We start from the raw sequence: 24,413 nt of genomic DNA on the forward strand, positions 1-24,413 counted from the left end.
CAGGCTCAGCTCCTTCATAGAACATGTGGTGCAGACCCTTCCCCAGCTCCATTCCCCTTTGTCAGACACACTGCAGCCCCGCAGTGTCCTTCCAGTGGACACACTGCACTCTGATACCCTCCCAGTGGACACACTCCAGCCCTTCAATGCCCTTCCAGTGGACACACTGCAGCACCCCCAGTGTTCTCCCCGAACTGAGGGGCCCAGAACTGGTCAGGGCACTCGGGGCACAGGCTCTGCAGTGCGGAGAAGGGAGACGATCCCATCCTTTCCCTTCGCTTTCTTCGCTGGCCCCGATCCTGCCCCGGAATATTCCCGGGACAGAGGGATCGCCGGGCGGGGCGGGGCCAACACAGAGGGGCGGAGCCAGTGTTGTTATGGGGCGTGGTTAAACATGAAAATGAACTAAAATTACATATTTGTGGGCGTGGTCTGATCGCCCCGCCCCGGCCGCGCTGCACGCCGGGACCGGAAGTGGCGGCCGCGTGGCGGAGGCAGCATGGCGGCCCCCGGGAGGAGGTGAGCGCGGCACCGGAGGGGAGCCGGGAGCGGGTCCAGGAGGGGCCGGACACGCCGGGATGGGCCTTCCCCTCACACACGGTCCTTTTTCTCCCCTCACACTCTTTTCTCCCCCGCAGAAAACTGGAGGAGCTGAGCCTGGACGAGTTCCTCGCTGCCGGCTCGGACTCGGAGCATGATGGAGGCTGGGAGGATGAGGAGGAGGAGGAAGGCGGCCGAGCCCTTAATGGCACTGCGAGGCAGAGGCGGCCGAGCGGGAAGGCGGCCCAGGGGCTGCAGGCACGGCCGGGCAGGTGAGAGGCGCTCAGCCGGGACAAAAGGAGATTTTTCTGCTTTCCACAAGTCCCTGACAGGAGGGGACAGCCCCAGGCGGGGCTCTGCTCCCAGGGAACGGCCTCAGTGTCACCAGGGCAGGCTCAGGGGGGACATCAGGAGGAATTTCTCCATGGAAAGGGTAGTTAGGCATTGCCAGCGGCTGCCCAGAGAAATGATGTGGTGCCCATCTCTGCAGCTATTCTGAGGAGGAACTGAGAAACAGATTTGTGATGGGTTTTCCATGTGTTTTCATCTATCCCACTGCAGTTTGGTATCTTGCTGTCAAGATTTCTTAATCCTTAATGAAATGTTTTTGTCACAGCCTCAGCAGAGCTCCGAGCAGTGAACAATTAATGAACAATTAATGAACCATTCCTTCTGTCCCAGCAGGAAGAAGGGAAAGGCGTCAGAGCACAAGGACCAGCTCTCCAGGCTGAAGGACAGGGACCCCGAGTTTTACAAGTTCCTGCAGGAGAACGACCGCAAGCTGCTGGACTTTGATGCCTCGGACAGCTCAGAGGAGGAGGAGGCTCTGCACAGACCCCCTGACATCCTGGAGGTACCTGCTGGCATCACACACCTCAGTGCCATGGGCAGTGTTTGTGTTCCAGTGCCAGCCCTGAGTGATTTGGGTTGGACAGGGCCTTGGAACTCATCCAGCTCCAGCCCAGGCTGCTCCGAGCCCTGCCCAGCCTGGCCTCGGGCACCTGCAGGGCTGGAGCAGCCCCAGGTCCCTGTGGCAGCCTCACAGGGAGGATTCATTCCCCATATCCTGGGCTGTCACCCCTTCAGGTGTTTATTCCATCTGAAACATCCCTGCTTGGCACAGAGTGCTGGGGGCAGCACTCCCAATCAGCCCTGCCTCCTCACAGTGCTCAGTGAGAGCTGGGGCCAGCCAGGGCTTGTGGAAACCCTTCATCATTGATTCAGTCCCTCCTGCTGCTCTCTTTAGGAAGCCAGTGATGAGGATGAAGATGATGAGGACGAAGAGCAAGAAAAAGTCAAAAGGAAGAAAGTTTCCCTCATCCGTGTGAGCTTGAAGATGGTGGAGGAGTGGAAGAAAGCTGCCCAGGTGAGCAGGGAGTGGGAGCACACAGCGCTGGGGAGTTCTCCTCCCTGCCTGTAAAAGGGCCAGCTTGGGGTTTGTTCACGTGGCACAAAGTTTATTTATTTATTTGTTCGTGTGGCAGAAAATTTATTTATTTATTTGTTCATCTTGCACGAAATTTATTTGTTCATCCAGCACAAAAAATTATTTATTTATTTATTGGTCCATCTGGCACAAAATTTTATTTATTTATTTATTTATTTATTGGCTCGTCTGGCACAAAATTATTTATTTATTTGTTCATCTTTCACAAAAATTGTTTGTTTGTTTATTGGTTCATCTGGCACAAAATTTGTTTATTTATTTATCTGTTTGTTTGTTCATCTGGCACAAAATTTCTGTCCCCAGCCCCCAGAGCTCTTGTGCCTTCAGCTTGACTTTGGGCTGTAAAATTCGAGTGCTGCCATCCCATGTGAGGAGGAAGCTGCAGAAATGTGGCTCAGAAGAGGCCAGAATGATCAAATTTGGGTTTTTTGCCCTCTGGCAGCAGCTCCAGGAGCTTTCTTAGTCCCATCTATTCCCTCAGCACTCTATTTTCTTCTCTCCCCAGAGGAATCTCACCCCAAAGCTCTTCCATGAGATCACCCAGGCCTACAAGGCAGCTGTGGCCACCACCAAAGGGGACAGTGGTGGTGACCCCAGCAAGTTCCAGGTGACTGACACTGCAGGTGAGGGAAGGGGAATCATCTGGGGGAGTTGGGATGAGCCCTGGCAGGAGTTATTCACCCTTTCAGTGCATCCAGGAGCTTGTCCTGCTCTGCTGCTCTGGGAGCTTTTCCTTCAAGGGTGGCTTTGGTGCTGTTTCCTTGGGGAGGTGGCCCCTGTGCCTGCTGATCTTTGATAAAAAATGGAATGTGAGGCAGACTGGGGGTTTCTAGAAGGAAATGCAGGAGTTCTGCCATGGAAATCACTGGTTTCAGTTCCTCAGGGTCCCTTTTCCCATGAGGAAAGCCAGAATTCATGGAAAATCACTTACAGTGCTGTCCTGCCTTGTTTCACCCAGTGTTCAACGCCCTGGTGTCCTTCTGTATCCGGGACCTGTTCCACCACCTGCACAAGCTGCTGCTCCCCAAAGCCCCCAAGAACAAGCTCAAGTGAGTCTGGGGGGTTTGGGATGTTCAGGAGTCTGGGGGGTTTCCAGAGCTGCCTTTGGACCTGGGGAAGGGGTGCCAGCTCATCCAAACTGAGTGTCTGCTGCTGCTCACAGGGCTCTCCTTTGCTTCCCCCAAGGAAGAAGGAATTGATCTCACTGCTCATTTTGCTGCTGAAATCTGAGTTATTTGGGGTTTTTTTAAAGCTAAACCCAACTCTTGCTCCTTTCCAGAATGGTTCTCCCTTCCACCAGCCCCCTGTGGGGAAAGCTACGACTGGACATCAAAGTTTATCTTGGCTGTACCATAAAGGTAAGAAACATGATCATTTTCTGTTTGTGGGTCACTCTGTGCCTTGCTGGGCTGTTTTGGGGTGAGGCAGGTGGGCTTTGCCCCCCTGAGATTTGTGTTCATTGTTTTCCTGGGTTGTTTTGGAATGATTTGGTCCAATTAACAATTTGGAGCTTCAGAGGATGCTTGGGTCAGAGTAGGTAAGGCAGTAAAGAAGGGTTGAATTAACATTCTGGCAGCTCTCTCTGTTTTAATTTGTCTGGCAGATTAATATTTAATAGGCTTTAAAGGAGTTTGCAGTGTGTGTTCCTGCATTCTGCATCATTAATTCAGTTTTTGGTGCTGTGATCTCTGCACTTGAGGCAAACACTGAGATGTTCTCTTGGTGATCTCACATGAGGCATCTCTGACTGTGATAATGTTCCATCCCACCCATGCAAAATTTCTGGTGTTTCAGGGGTGATTTATGGATTATTTCTAGAGGAAATTCCTGCCCCCACTTAATTTTATTTTGAGATTGCTTTGTTAGCATCCCCAAATTGGAATATTAAACCAAACCAGCACTGATTCTTCAGCTCTGAGGGAAGGGATGCCAGGAGTGACAACCAGGAGCTGCTGCTGTGCCTCAGCTGGGAGCTGGCACAATGACTTAGCAGAAAGAGCAATTGCATCAGGAGAGCTTTTTGCTTTTTCTTTTTTTTTTCCCTCAAGCTGTGGTGCCTCTCTCCAGCAGTAAAGCACTGCAGACAGGGAAAAGCTGGGGATGCAGTCCCTGGGAGCAATCCCTGCTCCAGGGCTGCCTCCTGAGAGCCCTCAGCCCCAGCCTTCACCACTGTGGGTTTTCTGGCACCATTTCTGAGCAAAATCTTCTCCTTTTGCTTTGGCCAAGTCTGCTCAGTCCAGAATCCTTGCAGAGCGAGGAGGAGGGTGAGGAGGCAAATTAACTGTGGACAAAATGCCTGTGCTGCTTGCAGCAGCTGGGGCTGCATCAGGCAGAGCCTCTCAGAGTCACCTGGAGCTCACCTTGACTCCAGATTGCAAACTGGGTTTGCTGCAGTGAGCTGAGCTGGACAAGCTGCACACACACAGATTTGGTTCCTCACATTTTGTCACAGCCTTTCCTTGAGGGAGAGGTGACCCAAATACCCAAAGAACTCCAGCTTCCCACCCAGAAATCCTGGAGAAATCCAGCGTGCTGCCAGGCAGCTCAGGTGATGTTTCCTTGTGCAGACTGAGGGGGAGTTGGGCCATTCTGGTGTCCTGCACTGCAGATAAATGGGATTTTGCAGTGTGCACGAGGGAGGTGCTGTGTGATGAGCTCAGGGGCCATGAACCACACAGGGACAGCAGCCTGAGCCCCCAATCCCAGGCTGAGGGTCCTGCAGGGCAGCTCTCACCCTCTGCCCTGGCCATTCTGGTGTCCTGCACTGCAGATAAATGGGATTTCGCAGTGTCCACGAGGGAGATGCTGTGTGAAGAGCTCAGGGCCATGAACCATGCAGGGACAGCAGTTTGAGCCCCCAATCCCAGGCTGAGGGACCTGCAGGACAGCTCTCACCCTCTGCTCCTGCCCTGATCCATCTGTGGGGTTTGTGTGAGCTCCTTCCTGGCTGAGCAGTGTTGGGAACCAGTGAAATGCAGCTGGCACAGGAGGGGGACAGCCCTGCCTGCCAACTGGGGGTGTTTTCTCTCCTCCACAGCTGCTGTCCTGCCTGACAGAGGCCTCAGTGGGTGCAGCAGTCCTGCAGCACGTCAACTCCACAGTCCCATACTACCTGTCCTTCCCCAAGCAGTGCCGGGCCCTGCTCAAGGTAAGGGCACAGCTGGGATGTGCCATTGGCCTCTGAGGTGCTCCTTCAGCTGAGCATTTGTGGTGTTTGGGCTGCATCCCCTCCAGGCAGTCCCCTGTAGTGTTCCCTGCTTTGCTGCTGTTCCTGCAGAGCATTCCTGCCTCTCTGCAGGTGCCACCGGGTGATGCCAGGCTGAGGTGGCTGTGGGGGTGGCTCTGTTTGATGCTGCTGCTCCCCAGGGAGGTGTTTTGGGAAGCTGCTTCCTCCTCCCAGATGGAGGAATCGCTGCCAGGCCCTGGGAATGCCTGTGCTGGGGGTGGAATGTTTGTGTGGCAGCTCAGTCTCAGCTGCTGAGCGTGAGCAGCAGCACAGGAGGTGTGGGGGACACAGGGGCAGCAGGGTGGCATTGACTGCAAACTGCAGCTCTGCTGGCAGCCAGGGAGCCTTTGGTGCTGGAGATGGCTGGAGTCAGGCAGGGCTGGAGGCTGGCACACCTCCCAGCTGCTGCAGGCATTTCTGAGAGGGCTTTTCCAGCCCTGCACTGAGCCCCCTCTCTGTGCTGGGCTCTTCACTGGTGCAGCTGAGCTGGCTGGGTGTGGGGGCACCAGGTGCTCCTGGGGGAGATGGAGTCACTCAGGGGAGTTCAAATGTGTGTTTAACCACACAAATGAAAGCTGTGTATTGTTTAGAGGTGCTGGTTTTGTACAGGTTCCTTTACTGATCATGGAAGCATCAGCCTGGGCTCTGTGTGTGGTGTCCCAGTGAGAGTGTGAGGACAGGAGGGCTGCCAGTGACTGGCTGACAGCACGTTGTGTCACCTCTGTGTCACCTCTGCTGGGAAGGACAGAGGTTCAGGCCCGTGTGTGGCTGCCAGGAGCTCGGTGTGCCTTCACTCACCTGTCTGTGTGGTTTGTCCCAGCAAGCCATCACTCTGTGGAGCACAGGGGAGGAGACAGTCAGGGTCCTGGCCTTCCTGGTGCTGAACAAGATCTGCAGGCACAAGAAGGAGGTTTACCTCAGCCCCCTGCTCAAGGTAAGCCTGGCTTTGCTGAGCTCTGCACCTTTTCTTCCTCAGGTTGTGTGCAAATACCTCAGAGCTTTGAACTGCAGCTGAGCAGGTGCAGGAGGTGATGCAGGCAGCCTGCAGAGACCCAAAGAGGGCAGAAATTCTGTGAGCTCAGGGTGATTGCTGCTTCCCACTGCTGGCAGCCTGCAGAGACCCAAACAGGGCAGAAATTCTGTGAGCTCAGGGTGCTTGCTGCTTCCCACTGCTGGCAGCCTGCAGAGACCCAAAGAGGGCAGAAATTCTGTCAGCTCAGGGTGATTCGTGCTTCCCACTGCTGGCAGCCTGCAGAGACCCAAACAGGGCAGAAATTCTGTCAGCTCAGGGTGATTGCTGCTTCCCACTGCTGGCAGCCTGCAGAGACCCAAACAGGGCAGAAATTCTGTCAGCTCAGGGTGATTGCTGCTTCCCACTGCTGCCCTTGCTGCTGGGGGCACAGAGACTGAGCAGGGGGGGTCTCTGGTGTTGATGAATCTGCACCCCCAGGTTTCTGGGTGCTGCCATCCTCCTGAGCTGCTCTGGCCTTCCAGCTGGGTGCCCAGGTGTATTTTCCTGCCTGCCACAGTGGCACTGAGCAGGAGAGCTGTGCCCAGCCATCCCCAGTGTCCACATGGCCCGGCCAAACTCACTCCTGTCTTCCCTGCAGAAGGGACAGGCTGGGTTACTCCTTGCTGTGATCAGAGCAGCACTCCAGCCTTGGTTTGGTGTTAAATATAAGTAAAACCTTACAGAAGAAAGGCCTTGTAAAACCTAGTTTAGGCCTTACTAAGAGAGTATGAGTATTCTGATGGGAACTTATCTAGCTGAGCTAGCCTGATAAGTTCCCATAAGAATAAAATCCTATAACAGTGAAAATCTGCTTATTCTCCTAAAAAAGAATTCCAAGGCTGTAACTGTTAGCAGCACCTGTAAAAACTGTCCTGAGCCATTAAAAGAAAAATGCAAACAATATCTAGAAAGAGACACAAGCATGCAACCACCTCTAGTGAAGTAAGCAATCAGACAAGGTAACAAGTAGTTACCAACCAACTAGAATTAGGAACAATACTTGTAGAAAAGTCTGTAAATTCAGGCTATACTTTATATTTTTTATTTATATTAAATATTATTCTATTAAATATTATTTATTTAAAATGCTTTGTACTTATTATTTATATTAAATAATAATATCTATTATATATAATTATATATTAAATATTTATCATAAATTTTCTTCTTAATTTATGATTAGTTCATTTCTTTCACTGCTTGAAGAAGAGTGTGCCTCATCAGCCTCTAACCTGAGCTCACAGTGACAGTTTGGTCACACTGGGAGGGGCAGAGGAGTCCCAGAATGCTTTTTACTCCTATTTTACACGCTCCTTTCTCATCCTCTTCCCCTGGCAGCAAATGTACATTGCCTTTGTGAAGAACTCCAGGTTCACCTCTCCCAACGTGCTGCCCATGATCAACTTCATGCAGAGGACACTGACGGAGATGCTGGCCCTGGACAGCGCCGCGTCCTACCAGCACAGCTTCATCTACATCCGCCAGCTGGCCATCCACCTGCGCAGCGCCATGACCCTCAGGAAGAAGGTGGGCACCCTCCTCATCTTCATCCTCATCCTCATCCTCCTGGGGCTGCCTGCAGCGGGGCTGGGCACAGTTACAGCATAAACAGGGATTTATTGCTGGGCACCTTCCTCATCTTCATCCTCGTCCTCCTGGGGCTGCCTGCAGCGGGGCTGGGCACAGTTACAGGCATAAACAGGGATTTATTGCTGGGCACCCTCCTCATCCTCATCCTCATCCTCCTGGGGCTCTCTGCAGCGGGGCTGGGCACAGTTACAGCATAAACAGGGATTTATTGCTGGGCACCCTCCTCATCCTCATCCTCATCCTCCTGGGGCTCCCTGCAGCGGGGCTGGGCACAGTTACAGCATAAACAGGGATTTATTGCTGGGCACCCTCCTCATCCTCCTGGGGCTGCCTGCAGTGGGGCTGGGCACACTTACAGGCATAAACAGGGATTTATTGCTGGGCACCCTCCTCATCCTCATCCTCCTGGGGCTGCCTGCAGCGGGGCTGGGCACAGTTACAGGCACAAACAGGGATTTATTGCTGGGCACCTTCCTCATCCTCATCCTCCTGGGGCTCTCTGCAGCGGGGCTGGGCACAGTTACAGGCACAAACAGGGATTTATTGCTGGGCACCCTCCTCATCCTCCTGGGGCTCTCTGCAGCGGGGCTGGGCACAGTTACAGCATAAACAGGGATTTATTGCTGGGCACCCTCCTCATCCTCATCCTCCTGGGGCTCCCTGCAGCGGGGCTGGGCACAGTTACAGCATAAACAGGGATTTATTGCTGGGCACCCTCCTCATCCTCATCCTCATCCTCCTGGGGCTGCCTGCAGCGGGGCTGGGCACAGTTACAGCATAAACAGGGATTTATTGCTGGGCACCATCCTCATCCTCATCCTCCTGGGGCTGCCTGCAGCGGGGCTGGGCACAGTTACAGGCATAAACAGGGATTTATTGCATGGCCTTGGCAGAGTACACCACGGGCAGGACAGGAGCCTGAGGGAGGCTCTGTTAGTGTGGAGGAAGAGATGGAAAATATTACTCACAATATATCACAATGTACAGCAGCCTCTGGTACGAAACAAGCAGGTAAAGCACCTGTGGGTAGGGTTATGGAAACCACCAAGCCCTGAGCTCCAGGCACACTGCAGCTGCCAAAGGCATCCCAAGGGGAACACAAAATTGCCACAACATGGCTGCCTCTGTGGCTTTTTCCTTGGAAGCAGCCTTAGCCCTAGGCTGGTTTTACTGCCTAGGCCACTCTGGGGTGTTGCAGCTCCCCAGCAAATTCTAGGGCATTTAATGGACTTAACAAAGCAGCCCAGAGCATTGGGAGCAGCCCTGGTTTCAGGCACCTCCAGTGTGACCTGGGAAATCTGAGTCAGATTGCTAATCCTGGATTTTGTCCTGTTTAGCAAAACAGACCCCACAGATTAATTGCTGAGCTGCCCCCAAACAGGGCAGGGTTGGTGCCCAGCTAAATCTCCTGGCCTGTCAGACATGGGGATAAATAAGCAGAGATAAATGAAGTCTGGGCTGCAGATCCCCTAATTGGATTGCACTGGCTCCTTACACCCTCAGTTGTGGCCCAGACAAGGAGTAAATCCATTTGATTTCACAGCTGGGGGGGCTCGTGGCCCTTCAGATGGGCCTGGCACCACCAAAGTGTCCAAATGCAAGCACTAAGCCTGTCTGAATGGGCAGGGACGGGGCTGGAAGGTGATTACAGAGCAGATTGCTCGTCTGCTCTGTGCAGGAGGAGCTGAGAAAATCTTTGTGGTGCATCCCAGTGACCTGGGGAGAGCTGGCACAGCCCTGCCACGTCCAGCTGTGCCTTGGCTCAGGGCCCTGCTGCAAGGTTTGCCCCAGAGGCTGCAGTTAAACATTCTGTGCCTGTCTCAGGGCTGTGCATCATCCATGCAGGAGAGATGAGCTGGGCCTTGGAAATCTGGAGAAAAAACCACAAATGGGGGCTGAGGCACCTTGTGAGTGCAGTCTGCTGTGGTTTGGGCAATACCTGCACAGCTGCAGGGCTGAGGGAAGGGTTTCCTTCAGGGACTCCTGCTCCAGCTGGGCTTTTATATTTTATTATTATTCAGGATTCCCCAAAAGTGCTGGGCTGATATTTGCCCCAGTGCTCAGCTCAGGATTCCCTGTCCCTGGCCATCCCAGTCCCTGCTGTGAGGTTGGGAACTTTTCCTTCTCAAAGCAGCCCCACTTGAGCACAGCAGCCTGGTTTTATTCACTTTATTTCCTTCAGGCACTGGTGCCAGTGAACTTGCTGTCCTGGGGATGGCAGCTCCAGCGTTGTTTTTCCTCCCTGGGCAGGGAGCAGAGTGAGCACCTATCAAATGCCACATTTTCACAATTTTTGCCTTTATTTTCCCCACCCCCTTTCCTGCAGGAGAACTTCCAGTCAGTGTATAACTGGCAGTACATCCACTGCCTGTACTTCTGGTGTCGAGTTCTCAGCACCATCCACCCCAGTGAGGTCATGGAGCCCCTCATCTACCCCTTGACACAGGTCATCATTGGCTGCATCAAGTGAGTGGGGTTCCTCATTCTTTTTGCTCTGCTTTGGTGTGTTATTTTACACTTCTGTGATTTGGATTTAACCATGAATGGTCTTTCAATTGAAATTTTCCAGCCCAAGGTGTGTGTGAGCAGCTGTTTAGAGGGTGACAGAGTTGTGGTGTGGGTTATTCTTTCTTCTTTATACAAGAAAAGTCTCAGCCTGAATAACCTGGGCAGATTATCCTTGTAACTGCAAGGAAAATGATCCAGAAAATCCTCATCTGCAGCTCTGTAAATGCATTTAGAAGCTGCATTTTTGGTGCCTGTTTGTTGGGACTGGAAGAAGTGGGCCACAGTTGTTATTTTCAGGATGTCTGCTGAGAATTCCCTCCTCACATCAGCTCACATGGATGAAATGTTTGTGCTCTGAGGTGCCTGTTAACATTAGCATTGAGGGAATTTGGGGATCTCTGGTGATCTCCCAAATCCTGTTAGCTCTGCTAACCAGATTCTCAGCTCTAAAGCCAGCTCTGGAGGAGCTCCCCACGGTGATGGAGATAAGCAGATTTAAACGATCAGATAAGAGGATGCAAACATCCCCCTGGCACCCCTGCTCTGGGATGGATGCAGGCACCTCCCTCCCTGCCCAGCACATCACCCTGGGGCTGGGGCTGGGGCCAGGGCACGGGGTGAGGCCCAGCAGGGTTTGAGCAGCTTGGCATGAGCTGCAGGAACTGCCTGGCGAGGCTCTGGGGGTTTGGGAACCCCCCAGGTGGGTTTGGGGTCACTCACTGTGCCCTTCCAGGAGCTGAAGCAGCTGCAAGGGAGATGGAGAGAGGATTTCCAAAGGATGGAGGGACAGGACACAGGGAGTGGCTCCAAACTGAGACAGGGGCTTCAGATGAGAGAGCAGGAAAACATTCCTGCTCCTGAGGGTGGGCAGGCCCTGCAATGGATGTCCCAGAGCAGCTGTGGCTGTCCCAGCCCTGGCAGTGCCCAAGGTCAGGCTGGACAGGGCTTGGAGCAGCCTGGCACAGTGCAAGGTGTCCCTGCCGTGGCACTGGGTCAGCTTTAGGTCCCTTCCAACCCAAACCATTCCCTGATTCTGTGATTCCAGCATTGGGAAAACAGAGTCAGATCCCACCTGGATCCCCCCTGAGCCAGGCTGGGCTTGGAGGAGGCAGAGTGGCAGCTCTGGGGACTGTGGCTCTGTGGGACAGACCCTGTGCATTTATTTAATCTTTTTATTTATTATGTTTATTTTTATTTATTTTTATTTAATATATTTATTTTTATTTATTTTTATTTAATATTTTAGTTTTATTTACTATTTTATTTCTTTTTATTTAATATTGTAAACATGTATTTTTATTTAATATTTTTATTACTTTATTTAATATTTTATTTTCATTTAATATTTTAATTTTAATTTAGTTTTAGTTAATGTTTTTATTTTTATTTACTATTTACTGTTTATTCTTTTTATTGAATATTTTTATATTTTTATTTTATTTTTGTTTAATATATTTCTTTTTATTTCTTTTTATTTACTATTCTTATTTTTATTTAATATTTTTATTATTTTATTTTGCTTAATATATTTATTTTTATTTGTTTTATTTAATATTTTAAATTTTAATTTTATTTAATATTTTTAATTTTATTTAATATTTTTATTTCTTTTAATTTCATACATTTTTATTTATTTAATATGTTAAAATTTATTCTTAATCAATATTTTAATTATTTTTAATTTTTATTTAATATTTTTATTTCTTTTAATTTCATATATTTTTATTTATTTAATATGTTAAAATTTATTCTTAATCAATATTTTAATTATTTTTAATTTTTATTTAATATTTTTATTTCTTTTTATTTCTCTGTTTCTGCTGCCCAGGCTGGTGCCAACGTCTCGGTTCTACCCCCTGCGCATGCACTGCATCCGTGCCCTCACGCTGCTGTCGCAGAGCACCAGGACCTTCATCCCCGTGCTGCCCTTCATCCTGGAGGTGGGTTGGTGCCCGCTGCACGCCCCCACCAGCAGCTCTGGGGTCCCCCTCCCTCAGAGCCCTGGCAGGCAGCGCCACAGTTGCTGAGGAAATAGAGAGCAGAAACTGGAATTCAATTTTACGGTGTGGGAGCTTTGCCTGGAGCCGCTCGGTGCAGCAGGGCCCCCCAGGCACAGGGGGAATCCAGAGCTGCAGGAATTCCCCAGCCCCATCCTGCTGCTGTGGTCATCTCTGGTGAGGGCACAGTGGTTCCTGACTGCAGACAGCGGGAAAGGGAAGGAGAAAAACACTTCAAGAATGAAAAAAACTTACACATATCTTCCTGAAGGAGGCCTGGGAGCTGAGAAAATGGAATTCTGCATCCCAGCTCCCTGCCCACTCCCCACGTGGCAACTGGGAATGCCAGAAATCCCTGAATCCCTCTCCTTCCTGCCTGTCCTGCCCTCAGTCTGCCTGTGGTTTCCTGCTGAGGTTTTGTGGCCGCTGGTCCCTCATTATCCCCTCCCAGCCTGCCCCCAGGGTTCCTGGACATCAGTGGGGCTGTGCCCAGCCTGGCTGCAGCCCTCAGTGTGGGAGCCACACTTCCTCCCTGCCCTGAGGCCCTGCCACCTCCTGGGCACTGCCAGCGCCCCTGGCTGCCCTCCCCTGCCAGCCTGGAGGGTGCCAGGGAGCCCCAGAGGCTGACCTGGGGATCAATAGCTCTGTTTGGGCCACAGAAATAACTGTGCATAACGAGGTTTGTGCCATCGATCCCCCAGGCAGGGGCTCTTTGTTTGCACTCCTGTCCCTCCCTCCCAGAGAACCTGGATTGACAAATAAAATGTCAGGAATCAATAGCAGCCTCCTGCTCCTGTGGCCTGGGGGCACTGCTGTGACCTGAGCAGCCTCTGCCTCCTGTCAGCCTCCCTGTGCTGCATCCCCACCACGGGGATGGGCTGCTGATGGATCTGCTGCTGCTGCTCACAGGGAGGAGAAATGGTTCCCTGCTCTGGAGGGCACTCCCAGAGTGTTGGGGCACTGGAGAGAGGAGCTGGGGCTGCTCCCCCCTCTGTGGGTGCCAGCAGATGTCATCAGCTGGTGGCTTTTTTATGTTTAAATGACATTGGAGCCTCCCCTGATGGCCCCATGGGAGCTGCCTCAGAGCCAGTGCTTGGAGCAGGTGTCCCTGGGACAGTGATTTCAGTGACAACAGTGAATTTGGTGTGAGCATCACTTAGCCTTGCTTTGGAACTCTCCTCACCTTCAGGGACAGCTCCAAACCCACTCCAGCTCTGGGGTGCAGCCTCTGACCGTGACAGAGTGGGGCTGAGGAGCAAACCCCAGCTTCCTGTGCCCTTGCCTGTGTTGGTTTCCTCTTCACACCCCAGCACCTTGCACAGCCAGGGCTCCACAGCCTCAGCTGGGGCTTTGTTTGCTCCCTCCCCGTCCCTGCCTGGGATATTTGGGAAACCTGGGGGGCAGTGAGCAGGAATTGGGGTTCCTGGGTTGTTTTCTTGGCTCTGCCACCACCTGTCCTTGGCTGAGTTGTGTGCTGGTGGATTTGTGCTGTGATCACCTTTACACTCTTTTTTTTTTTTTTTTTTTCTCTCCCAGGTTTTCCAGCAAGTGGATTTCAACAAGAAGCCAGGACGGATGAGTTCCAAGCCCATCAACTTTGCTGTGATCCTGAAGCTCTCCAATGCCAACCTGCAGGAAAAGGCCTTCAGGGTGAGTGGGACCTGGGCTCCCTGTCCCCAGAGGAACGTGCCCCATGTCCCTGTCCCCAGAGGAACGTGCCCCATGTCCCTGTCCCCAGAGGAATGTGCCCCATGTCCCTGTCCCCAAAGGAAAGTGCCCCATGTCCCTGTCCCCAGAGGAACGTGCCCCATGTCCCTGTCCCCAAAGGAACGTGCCCCATGTCCCTGTCCCCAGAGGAACGTGCCCCATGTCCCTGTCCCCAAAGGGATGTGCCCCATGTCCCTGTCCCCAAAGGCTGGGCAGCCTTTCCCAGGCTGGGTTTGGGTGCTGTAGGAATTCTGTGGGGTTCAGGTCGTTCCCAGTCCCGTGATTTGTGTTTCTCCTGCTCAGGATGGGCTCATTGACCAGCTCTATGACCTGCTGCTGGAGTATCTGCATGGCCAAGCCCACAGCATTGGCTTCCCAGAGCTGGTTCTGCCCACTGTCATCCAGGTAAGGGGCAGGCACTTCTGGGGGTGCCATGAATGTGCACAGGGTGGGATGAAGTGATTTAAACTAACAGTGACCTCAGGATGGCCCTCAGAATGAGGGGAGAGTCACTTACCTCTGCTTAATTTTAATTTTAATTTGTATTTGCGTTTTGGGGAAGAACAGAGGCATCCCATCCAGTTAGGCTGGAGGCAGGGGAAGGTGCTCTGGAGTTTGCCATCTGTTGGGAGCCAGAGGCTGCAGAACTGCCCTGGGATGGGGCTGGGATGGTGAACTCAGCTGAGTTCTTGGGCATTCAGAGCTGTTGCTGTGGGGTCTGGGAGCAGAACCTGCTCTGTGCCCCAGCTTTTCCTTATGCTCAGCCTCCCCGAGGTGCTCTCCACAAGATGGCAATCTTCCCTGCCAGTCTGGCATTCCCAATCTTCCCTTCCCAATCTCTCCTTCCAGTTTTCCCTCCCCATTCTTCCCTCCCCTCTCAGGCTCCCTCACCTGGAGCTGCAGACAGCCCAGCTCAGTGTGCCACTGTGGGATGTGTTCCCTCATTCCCTCTGCTGTAACTCAGGGATGGCTGCTGTCACATCCTGTGTGGGGACACGAACCTGTGCTTGTCCTGCTGTGTGCCACCAGCCCCTGCACACCTTGGGGTGTCCCTGGTGCTGGGGGAGCCCTGGCTGTGCCCCACAGGCGGGTTGGGAAGCAGAATCCCTGCTGAGGGCTGGCATCTGTCAGGGGCTGGCACGTGCCAGGCTCTTGGCTGTGTGCCCTGGGCTGGCACAGGGGCTGCCTTGGCTGCTGGGAGCTGGCAGCCCCTGTGTGAGCAGCCAGAGCAGCTCCTGAGCCTGTGGCTGTGCCTGTCCCCGCTGTTGGCAGCCCTGTGCTGCAGCCAGCAGCTCTGGGAGCTGTGCAGGGCTTTGCTGCATTGCTGCCTGCAGCAGGAGCTGTGCAGGGCATCGCTGCATCGCTGCATTGCTGCATTCCTGCCTGGCTTCTCTGCCCACAGCCCCGAGGCGTCTGCCAGGCTGGGGCTGCCCTTGGCTCCCAAAAGCTGCCTGGGGAGAGGATTTTCTCCTGGAGAGCTTCCAGCCCAGCCCTGCTTCCATGCGTGTGTGCCCAGCCTGCCTCCCTCCCTGCTGGGCTGCTCCAGCTGCCAGGGGCTGTGTCCCTCCTCCTCCTCCTCCTCCTCCTCCTCCTCTTCTTCCTCCTCCTCTGCTCTGGGGGGAGCTGGGCTGAGCTTCCCAGGCTCAGCTTCCCACATTCCCTGCTGCAAGGCAGGAAGCCCTGGCAGATGAAAGGAGAGCCGGTGGGGATGGGAAACACTTCAAAGCTGCTGCTGCTGCTGGCCCAGGGCTGACCCGTGGGCTCTCTGCCTGCAGGGGCTGGGGGGAGAGCCCCTGCCCTGCCCTGCCCTGCCAGCAGCTCTCCTGTCCCCAGCCCTGTCCCCAGGGCAGTGTCCCTGTGCCAGCAGGGAGCTGGGCAGGGTTTGGCTCCCCTGCAGCACTTCCAGTCAGAGCAGCTGGGGTTTTGCTCTGTGGGTTTCAGGCTGGCACTGGGACAGAAGCAGCCCCAGTAATGACAGGGCTGGGCTGGGAAGCCTCAGTGCCGTGTCCACAGACACACGTGGGTGTGCTGAGTGCTGCACTCTGCTGAGATCCCCTTGTTCCATTTGGCAGAGCAGGGAAAAGCACACACAGACCATGATTTTCCCCTCTTTGTCCTTTATCCTCTTCTGCTGCCCTGGTTGTGTCCCTGCCTCTCCAGCCAGGGCTGAGATCTCGTTGGGTTCCATTAATTGCTGTGCAGGGGTGGGACTGTGAGGGGAGCAGGGATAGAGCAGGGGCTGTGCAGGGATGGAGCAGGGGCTGTGCAGGGATGGAGCAGGGGCTGTGCAGGGATGGAGCAGGGGCTGTGCAGGGATGGAGCAGGGGCTGTGCAGGGAGCACACAGCTCCAGAGTGCCCTGGCAGAGCCCAGGACTCTGCAGGATTTCTGGTGACACTTGTGCAAGGGAAGAAAAATGATAATGGATGTGGCAGCGGATGGAATGGCTCTGGGGCTGCAGCTGGGGGATCAAGGGAGATAAATCCAGTGACAAATGCGTCTCTCAGTGGAGATAAATATGCAGCACCTATAAAAAATAAATATTTTAGGAAGGGGGGTGAGGGCAGGACAGGCTTCAGCAGCAGAGGGATTGTGCTGATGGTTTCTTTGTGCTTTGGGGCAGGCAGGGAAGGTCTGGGTCTGCATTCCCATTTTTCTGGGCTGGTGCTGTGCTGGCAGCTGGGGTGTGCTGGAGGGACAGGGACATCCCTGCCATGGCTTCAGTTCTTCTGTCCCTTTCCTCCTGCAGCTGAAATCCTTCCTGAAGGAGTGCAAGGTGGCCAACTACTGCAGGCCCATGAGGCAGCTGCTGGAGAAGCTGCAGGAGAACTCAGCCCACATCTGCAGCAGGAGGCAGAGAGTGACCTTTGGAGTGGCCAGCACGGCTGCTGTGGTGAGCCTGGGGACAGTGTGGGGATGGCATGGGGACATGGGACAGCCTGGGGACAGTGTGGGGACGGCATGGGGACATGGGACAGCCTGGGGACAGCCTGGGGACACAGGGACACAGGGATGGCATGGGGACATGGGACAGACATGGGGACAGCTTGGGGACATGGGACAGACACTTTTCCACTTCAGCCTTTGGCTCCCTGTGTGTTCCCTGCAGTCCCCAGGCCTGGGGACAGTTCTCAGTGCCACCACTCCTGACCCAGCTGCTGCCTCAGTATCTGAGGCTCAATTCACAAATGCACTGAGTCCTGCTGGCCCCCACATTGCCCAGGAGCTGGGAAAGGGTCCCCACCTTGTGCCCCTGGCTGCCTGTGCTGGCTGGAAGGTGCCTGGAAACCCTTGGAATGTGTGTGTGTGTCCCTTTGTCCACAGGAGCAGTGGGAGAAGCAGCTGAAGGAGGAGGGGACGCCCCTGAGCAGGTATTACACACAGTGGAAGAAGCTGAGGGAGAAGGAGATCCAGCTGGAGATCAGTGGCAAGGAAAGGGTGAGCAGCAAACCCTGGGTGTGACCCTGGGGACAGCCAGGGGGTGCTGGGATAGGGGACAGCAATGGGGACAGGGGGACAGCACAGAGTGGGGCCTGCTGCTGTGGGGGGACATTGCCCTGCTGCTGGAGCAGCTCTCTGCACATTTGGGGTTTTTTCTGTTCAGAAAGGCAGATTTGGGGGTCTTTTTCCTGTTATGAAAGGCAGATTTAAGGGTTTTTTTGTCTGTACAGAGAGAGACAGATTTGGGGTTTGCTGTGTTCAAAGAGAAGCAGATTTGGGGTTTGCTGTGTTCAAAGAGAAGCAGATTTGGGGTTTGCTCTGTTCAGAGAGGCAGATTTGGGGTTTGCTGTGTTCAAAGAGAAGCAGATTTGGGGTTTGCTGTGTTTAGAGACAGATTTGGGGTTTGCTGTGTTTAGAGACAGATTTGGGGTTTGCTGTGTTCAGAGAGAGGCAGATTTGGGGTTTGCTCTGTTCAGAGAGAAGCAGATTTGGGGTTTGCTGTGCTGCAGGCTGCCCTGCAGCCCTGCTGGTGAATGGGGCTGTTGTGTGCCTCGGTGGGGACTGGTGCCTTAATGATGCAGCTTTGTGAGCCCCAGCAGGAGAGGGAACACCATGAGGCCCATTAGGGCTGGGAAAATCCATGTCCCATTAGCAGCCATTGGGGAAGAAAGGCAATAACAGGAGAAAAGAAAGCCAGAGCCTGGCTGGGAGCTGCAGCCTGCCTCACACAGCAGCTCTGACCCTGCCTGCCCAGTCCATTTGCTTTTCCCAATGCTTTTTAATGGGATGGGGACTAATCAGCTTGGTGAGACCCTGCAGATAGCAGCCCTCTAGCTGGGGATTAAAAGGCTGGCCCCTAAATTAGCTAATTAGTGCTTGTGTGAGATGAGCACAGGGCTGTGGGCTGTGCCAGTGCAGGTCTCAGTCCTTTGGGACCACTCCAAAGGGTGGAGGTTTGGAGGGTTGGGGTTTATTTTGTGCCCACCCTGAGGGGTCTCAAGGGGGGAGTGGCACAGCTCAGCCAGCACCAGGTCCTGCTTGGTGTGCTCAGGTTGTGCTGATGTCCCCCAGAGCTGCCTTTGGAAATGGGGATTTTTCCCTGTGGGAATGTGGAACCCCTGCTGCCAGGACAGGAGCCTGCCTTGTGCCCAGAAATGGGGGCAATGATGGGAATTGTGGAAAATGCCTTCACCCCTTGGTGGGGCTGCAGCATAACCAGCCTGGGGCTGCCCCATCCCCTGCCCGTGTCCAGGCCAGGCTGGGGGAGGCTCTGGGCAGTGCAAGGGGTCCCTGCCATGGAGCTGGGGGAGATTTGGGGTCCTGTCCTGCCCACACCATCCTGGGGCCCTCTGACCAGCCTGGGGTGGGTGCCAGCCATGGGGGCAGCAGCCTGGCAGTGCCCTTGCTGCATTTTGCTTCCCAAATCTCCTCCCTGGCACCTCTGGGCTGTTTTTAAAGCCAGCCCTGAGCTGCTCCCAGCACAGACAGGGAGGAGCAGAGGCCTCTCCCCTGTGGCAGCAAGAGCAGGGGGAGGATGATGATGATGAGGATGAGGATGATGATGATGATGATGATGATTTAAAATGAGGCCCCTGCAATGGTGGAGGGTGATTTGTTCCCTTCCCTGCCATCCCTGCTGGGCAGTGCTCAGCCCCAGGATCAATATGGCCCAGCTGGGGACCATAACCCTGAGCAGGCTGGGGAAATGGCTGCAATTGGCTGCAGGAGCAAAGCCACAGCTCCATCTCAGGGTCTGCTGCTCCTGAGGTGCTCCATGGACGGATACCCTCATCCTCATCCTCATCCTCATCCCTGCATGTGCCATGAGCTAAGGCAGTTTGTTAGGGCAGGATCAGTGCAGAGCAGAGCTCTGTGAGCCTCCCTCACCCCTGGGACCCTCACAGGGCTGTGGCTGGCAGCTCACAGCCCCAGCTGCTCTGGGCAGAGCCAAGTTCTGCCTCTAAACACAGCCTTTGGCACTCGACAGCACAAGTGAGGGCTGCTCCTACGCTGGGGTTTGTTTGCTTTCCAGCTGGAAGACTTGAACTTCCCAGAAATCAAACGCAAGAGGCCGGACGAGAGGAAGGAGGAGGATAAGAAGGAATTCAAGGATCTCTTTGAGCTGGACAGTGACTCTGAGGAGGAGAATGGTGGATTCTCTGTGAAAGGTACAGGGCTGGGGCTGGGCTTGCCTTCTCCTTGTCCACAGTCCCATTTTCCTTGTCCACAATTCCAGTTTCCTTGTCCACAATTCCAGTTTCCTTGTCCACAATCCCCTTTTCCTTGTCCACAATTCCAGTTTCCTTGTCCACAATCCCCTTTTCCTTGTCCACAGTCCCATTTTCCCTTTCCACAATCCCTGAGCAGGTTCTGTGCATGGCAGGGGCTCCCACCAGCACGGGGACCTTTGCTCCTGTCCCTGCTGCACTTCTGATTTATTATTTTATTTTATTATTCATTTTATCCTGCCTGATGCTCCCAAGGAGCCCAGAAATCCCGGAGAGCAGGGGCTGGTGTCACCTGGCTGTGACCACGAGAGGGCCACAGGAAATTGTGCAGCCTGCCTGGGAAGCTGAGCAGAGTTTGGGATAAACCTGGGCGTTCCTCTGGGGTTTGGGATGTTTGGGATGTCCTGGGTGTGTGAGAAGGGCAGGGAGGGGGATCTGCAGCCCCTCCTTGGTGCTGTGGATCAGGGGAGGTTCCTGCTCTCCTGTTTCCAGCTGGATTTCTGGCAGAAAGGGAAAGCTGGGAATTAGGAATGGCTCAGGAGGAGGCGCTGGGCCCCTGCAGCACAGGGAAGTGCCTTTGGGGGGATATCAGTGAGAAATGAGGGGAAACCTGCCCTTGGGTGAGTGTGGCCCTCCTGAGCTCCTCCTTGCCTGTGCTGCTGCTCGTGTCCACTTACACCCTGAACCCCTGCAGGGACGGGCACGGCCTCAGATGACAGCTCAGAAGCCAGCAGCAAGGAGTTTGGGGAGGAGGATGATGATGAAGAAGGAAATTACGAGGTGGAGGAGGACGAGGAGGAAGAGCTGGAAGAGGACAGCGAGGCAGAGGGTGAGTGGGGATTCCTGACAGCACCAGGGCTTTCTGTCCTGCCAGGGTGCCAGGAGGGGCTGCACCGACCCTGAGGGCAGAGCTGGCAGCCCTGAGCTGCAGGGAGCAAAGGGTTAAAGTGCTCCCAGCCCCTCTCATCTCTCCTCAGGGCCCTCCTGCAGGAGGCTCAGCCCGGCCTGGGGTACACAGACCCTGCAGGTGCCACCCCAGGGTGCCCTCACCCTTCACCTGGGGCACAGGGGCCTGGGGTAACCCTTTCCTTGCTGGGGAGCTCCCAAATTTCCCTTGGTTTTCCAGCCCAGTGGGGCACTTTGGGCTCCTGTTCCTGCCCCTGTGGGGCACTTTGAGGTCCTGTTCCTGCCCCTGTGGGGCACTTTGGGCTCCTGTTCCTGCCCCTGTGGGGCACTTTGGGTTCCTGTGCCCTCCTAGGCACTATTGCTGTGCCCAGCCCTGCAGGGCTCTCCAGGATGAGTTAATGAGTGCCTGGCATTTATCAGTGACCCCTGGCAGGCAGGATCGCTGACCCTGTGTCTCTCCCCAGCAGAGGAAGGCAGGGCAGGAGCCCAGGATGCCCAGCGTGCCCAGCGTGCCCAGGGTGCCCAGCAGAGGCGGGGCTGCCCACGGGGCCTGTCCCGCTCGGACCTGCAGCAGCTGGCACAGGGAGGGGAGGACCTGGTGCAGGACCTGGAGTTTTCTGACGAGGACTGAGCTGCCCAGCCCTGTCCAGCCCGAGCCTGCAGCACCTGCAGCTGCTGTCAGAGCCAGGAGCCCAGCTGGGACCAGCCCCACATCCACAGCCTGGACTTTGCAGCTCAACGTGGACTTCTCCAGCTTCTTCTACCCGTTCTGCTTTTGGTACCAATAAACCCGAGGCCAAGTCAAGGCCAGTACAAACTGCTCAGCAGAGAGAATAAAACCCCATTAAAATCTGCTTTCAATAGCACAGGGTTCACTTCCAGCTCCTGCTGAGTGGGCTGAGCAAGGGCAGGGTGAGGGTTTGTCCAAGGTTCCCCCTCTCTGCCCCAGCAGCCCCCCCAGATTCAGCTGTGGGGCCACCCCCAGACCCTCCTGGTGCCCAGAGTGCCTTAAGGACTGCAGAGACTCTGCCAGAGCTTTGCAGCTTCCCTGGAAGCCTTGATCAGTTCAAGCTGCCCCAAGTGTGCTGCAGAAGGAAACTTTCAATTAAAGTTTCTTGGGTTAGGGACGTGCAGGCATGAAGGAATAAAGGGAGAATTGATAATGTAGGAAACACTGCCCAGGTGAGAACTGCACCACTTTAACTGTAAAAAAAAAAAAAAAAAAAAATTTGTAGAAGATTTTAACTTACCTGTCATTCCCAAAGAGAAAGGAATTCCCTTTCTCTCCTGGCTCTAACTTGGCTGCCTTCTGCCAGCTGGGAGCCAAGCCTGGATGGGATTCCAGGCAGGAATGTGGAAAGGAAGAACAGAGACTGCTTGGGTAAAGCCAGGTACCATCTGTAAATTAAGTGTTTTTCTTTTTTATTTAAATTGATTGCTGGAAAGCATTTTTATCGTGATGTGATGGATAATGAATTTTTTTTTCCTTTTTTTACAATATAAAGAAGCTAAAGTACCACCAAAGCTATTCTGTAAGAAAAACGGCAGCACGTGCAACGTTTAAACAAAAAACAAACCCAAAAATAAAAGGGGATGGGGGGGAGGAGAGGGAGAGAGAGAAAAGTACCACATGTGATTGTTGCTCACAACTGTACAAGTCACGGGAGGTCACCCCCAGCAGTTCCCAGCTCATTCACAGTAGTAAAAACTCTGCCCATTGCTTCAGCCTGGGCTGGGGGGGGCCCAGGGCTCGGTCTGGTGGTCCCCAGCAGCCAGATGTGCACTGATCCACCTCTGGAGCATGCGGCCAGATGTGCACTGATCCACCTCTGGAGCAAGGCTGCACACACAGGAGCCTCCTGCCCCAGAGCAGCTGCAGCTCCTGGACCCAACCATCCCAGGGGAAATCCATCCACCCCTGCGTGGCTGGGGCACGGGCACCGGCCCCTCTCTCTGGGCACTGCCAGGCCCCTGTGCCAGGGCAGGGTGGCTCTGTACCATCCGCACGAAGTAAACATGGACGGGAACTTGCCTTTTGTCCTTTTGTTTTTTTTTTTTTGTCTCTCTTTTTTTTGTCTTTTTGTCCTTTTTGTCTGTCTTTGGTATTGTTTTCAAAGTTGCTAGAGATGCATAGAACACCTGAATGAGGAAGTGAGCCCGGTTGCAGGGAGGAGGAGGAGAGCTTGGCTGGGGTGCCTGTGGATGGGAGTGTTTGCTCGAGGTACCGGGGGAGCAGCAGAGCCCGAGTTCCTGAAGGCAGAGGGCAGCCTGTCCGTGCCTCCTGTGCAGGGCTCTGCAGCTCCACTGAGCAGCGTGGAAGGGACAGCAGCGCTGCCTCCATCCTCCAGCATCCCTCTCTTCACTTGGCGTCGTCCCACGACAACATCTTTGGATCATTTTCCTTCCTTCCCTTTCAATCTTTTTTTTTTTTTTTTTTTTTTTGACAGTTCAGAAATCTCCGTGGTTCTTCTTTTATTTTCCCCAAACAAATAAAAAAAAAAAAAAAAAAGCAAACGCATCCAAAATAAACAACCACCCAGAAGAGACCGTTCCTGCGGCGGGGGCGCTGGGCCCCGTTAGGACGGGGGCTTGGTGGTGTCGCCGAGCAGGGCGGCGTTGCCGTTCTCCTGCTTCGGGGAGCCCCGGCTGGGCGCGGCGGCGCCGCCGAAGGGCGAGGCCACGCTGCCGGTGGAGGCCGGGCGGAGCTCGCCCGGGGCCGCCTCCCGCTCCGGGGGCCGCAGCCCCGGCGGCTGCAGCGGCAGCGCCAGCGGGAACCCGGCCATGCACAGCACCCGGCCCAGGCGCTTGGCCACCTGCGGGAAACGGGAAAACACAGCGTGAGTGAGGGTGGGAGAGGGCAGCGCGGGGAGCACCCAGGGGTGCGCAGAACGCCAGGGCTGGGCTCAGTCCCGAGAGAAGAGTTCAAACAGCCCTGGGTGTGTCCAAAGGCAGCCTGGACACGGCTTGGAGCACCCTGGGACAGTGCAAAGTGTCCCCCCATGGCAGGGCTGGCACTGGATGGGACTGATGCTCTATGGCGCAATTCCATTCCCAGTGCCCCTGAAAACCAGAGCAGGCACGGTTTCCTCCTCTCCTCTCCTTTCCTCAAGGACTCTGTCCTGCAGCCCTGCTCCTGTTCCTGGGCACGGCTGGAGCCCCAGGGCTGCCCTGGGTGTGCAGGGACAGCCCAGCTGAGGGGCCCTGGCTCATCCCTGCCCTCTTCCCCATGGACACTTCAGCCGGACGCTGCTCTCCCTCTGCCCAGGGCACAGCACTGCAGGAATTGCCCGTCAAAGGGCCAAGGCAGGGAGGGAAAACAAAACTGCTGAACCTCTCCGTGCTGCAGCAGCTCCTGCCTCCCGCCCAGCACCTCCACAGCTGCTTCCCATTTGAGCTTAACCAAAACCAGGGGCTGCTGCTGGACCCAGACAAGTGGGACATTATTCAGGGAGCAGCATCGGGGCTCTGCTCCCCCCGTCCAACCCCCAGCCCTGCCTGGCTATACAGCTTTAAACACTATTGATGAAATTGAAGGCATTTTTCAAGCTCGTATCTCACATTCCCCCCGCCCCAAGCCCCATCTCCGAGCTGTTCAGGGCTCTCTTGTTTTTTAAGGAACATAAGAGTTTTATTTCCTCCTGAATTGACCCACGGGGAACAATTGCCCACAGACCCTTTTTACGAGCCCCCTCATAAACAGGGAGGGCTGCAGGGAAAGCACTGAAGTCTCTCATTGTTTGTTCCAAGGCAGCACGAGCAGCGTGGGCTGGGGAGCGGTGCCAGGGCTGGCACTGCCACGGCCCTGCAGGGCA

At 54.4% G+C, this 24,413-nt stretch overlaps 2 protein-coding genes across 9 annotated transcripts in view; one reads left to right on the forward strand and one right to left on the reverse strand.

Annotated features, from left to right (window-relative positions):
• The first annotated feature begins 438 nt into the window (after window positions 1-438).
• On the forward strand, window positions 439-22,887 carry NOC2L (NOC2 like nucleolar associated transcriptional repressor). 3 transcript variants are annotated; one of them, XM_074558397.1, is made up of 19 exons: window positions 439-519; window positions 639-812; window positions 1,222-1,393; window positions 1,787-1,906; window positions 2,493-2,610; window positions 2,946-3,036; window positions 3,267-3,345; window positions 5,025-5,135; window positions 6,034-6,147; window positions 7,564-7,752; window positions 10,142-10,281; window positions 12,152-12,263; window positions 13,857-13,970; window positions 14,331-14,432; window positions 16,776-16,919; window positions 17,351-17,464; window positions 19,500-19,635; window positions 20,390-20,524; window positions 21,066-22,887. In XM_074558397.1, the coding sequence occupies exons 1-19, from the start codon at window positions 500-502 to the stop codon at window positions 21,230-21,232; spliced, it is 2,352 nt and encodes a 783-aa protein (XP_074414498.1). In that variant the 5' UTR covers window positions 439-499; the 3' UTR covers window positions 21,233-22,887. The 3 variants fall into 3 exon arrangements, with proteins under 3 accessions (XP_074414498.1, XP_074414499.1, XP_074414500.1); XM_074558398.1 differs by having other exon boundaries at window positions 21,069-22,887; XM_074558399.1 differs by having other exon boundaries at window positions 1,225-1,393.
• SAMD11 (sterile alpha motif domain containing 11) overlaps window positions 21,979-24,413 on the reverse strand; it is a 66,690-nt gene continuing 64,255 nt past the window's right edge. For all 6 annotated transcript variants that reach the window (XM_074558394.1, XM_074558393.1, XM_074558392.1 and 3 more), the window contains one exon: window positions 21,979-23,414. In XM_074558394.1, the coding sequence (XP_074414495.1) occupies window positions 23,178-23,414 (237 nt within the window). In that variant the 3' untranslated portion in view covers window positions 21,979-23,177. The remainder of the gene's footprint in view (window positions 23,415-24,413) is intronic.

The sequence above is a fragment of the Zonotrichia albicollis genome, chromosome 25, assembly GCF_047830755.1.
Source record: "Zonotrichia albicollis isolate bZonAlb1 chromosome 25, bZonAlb1.hap1, whole genome shotgun sequence".
Lineage (NCBI taxonomy): Eukaryota > Metazoa > Chordata > Aves > Passeriformes > Passerellidae > Zonotrichia > Zonotrichia albicollis.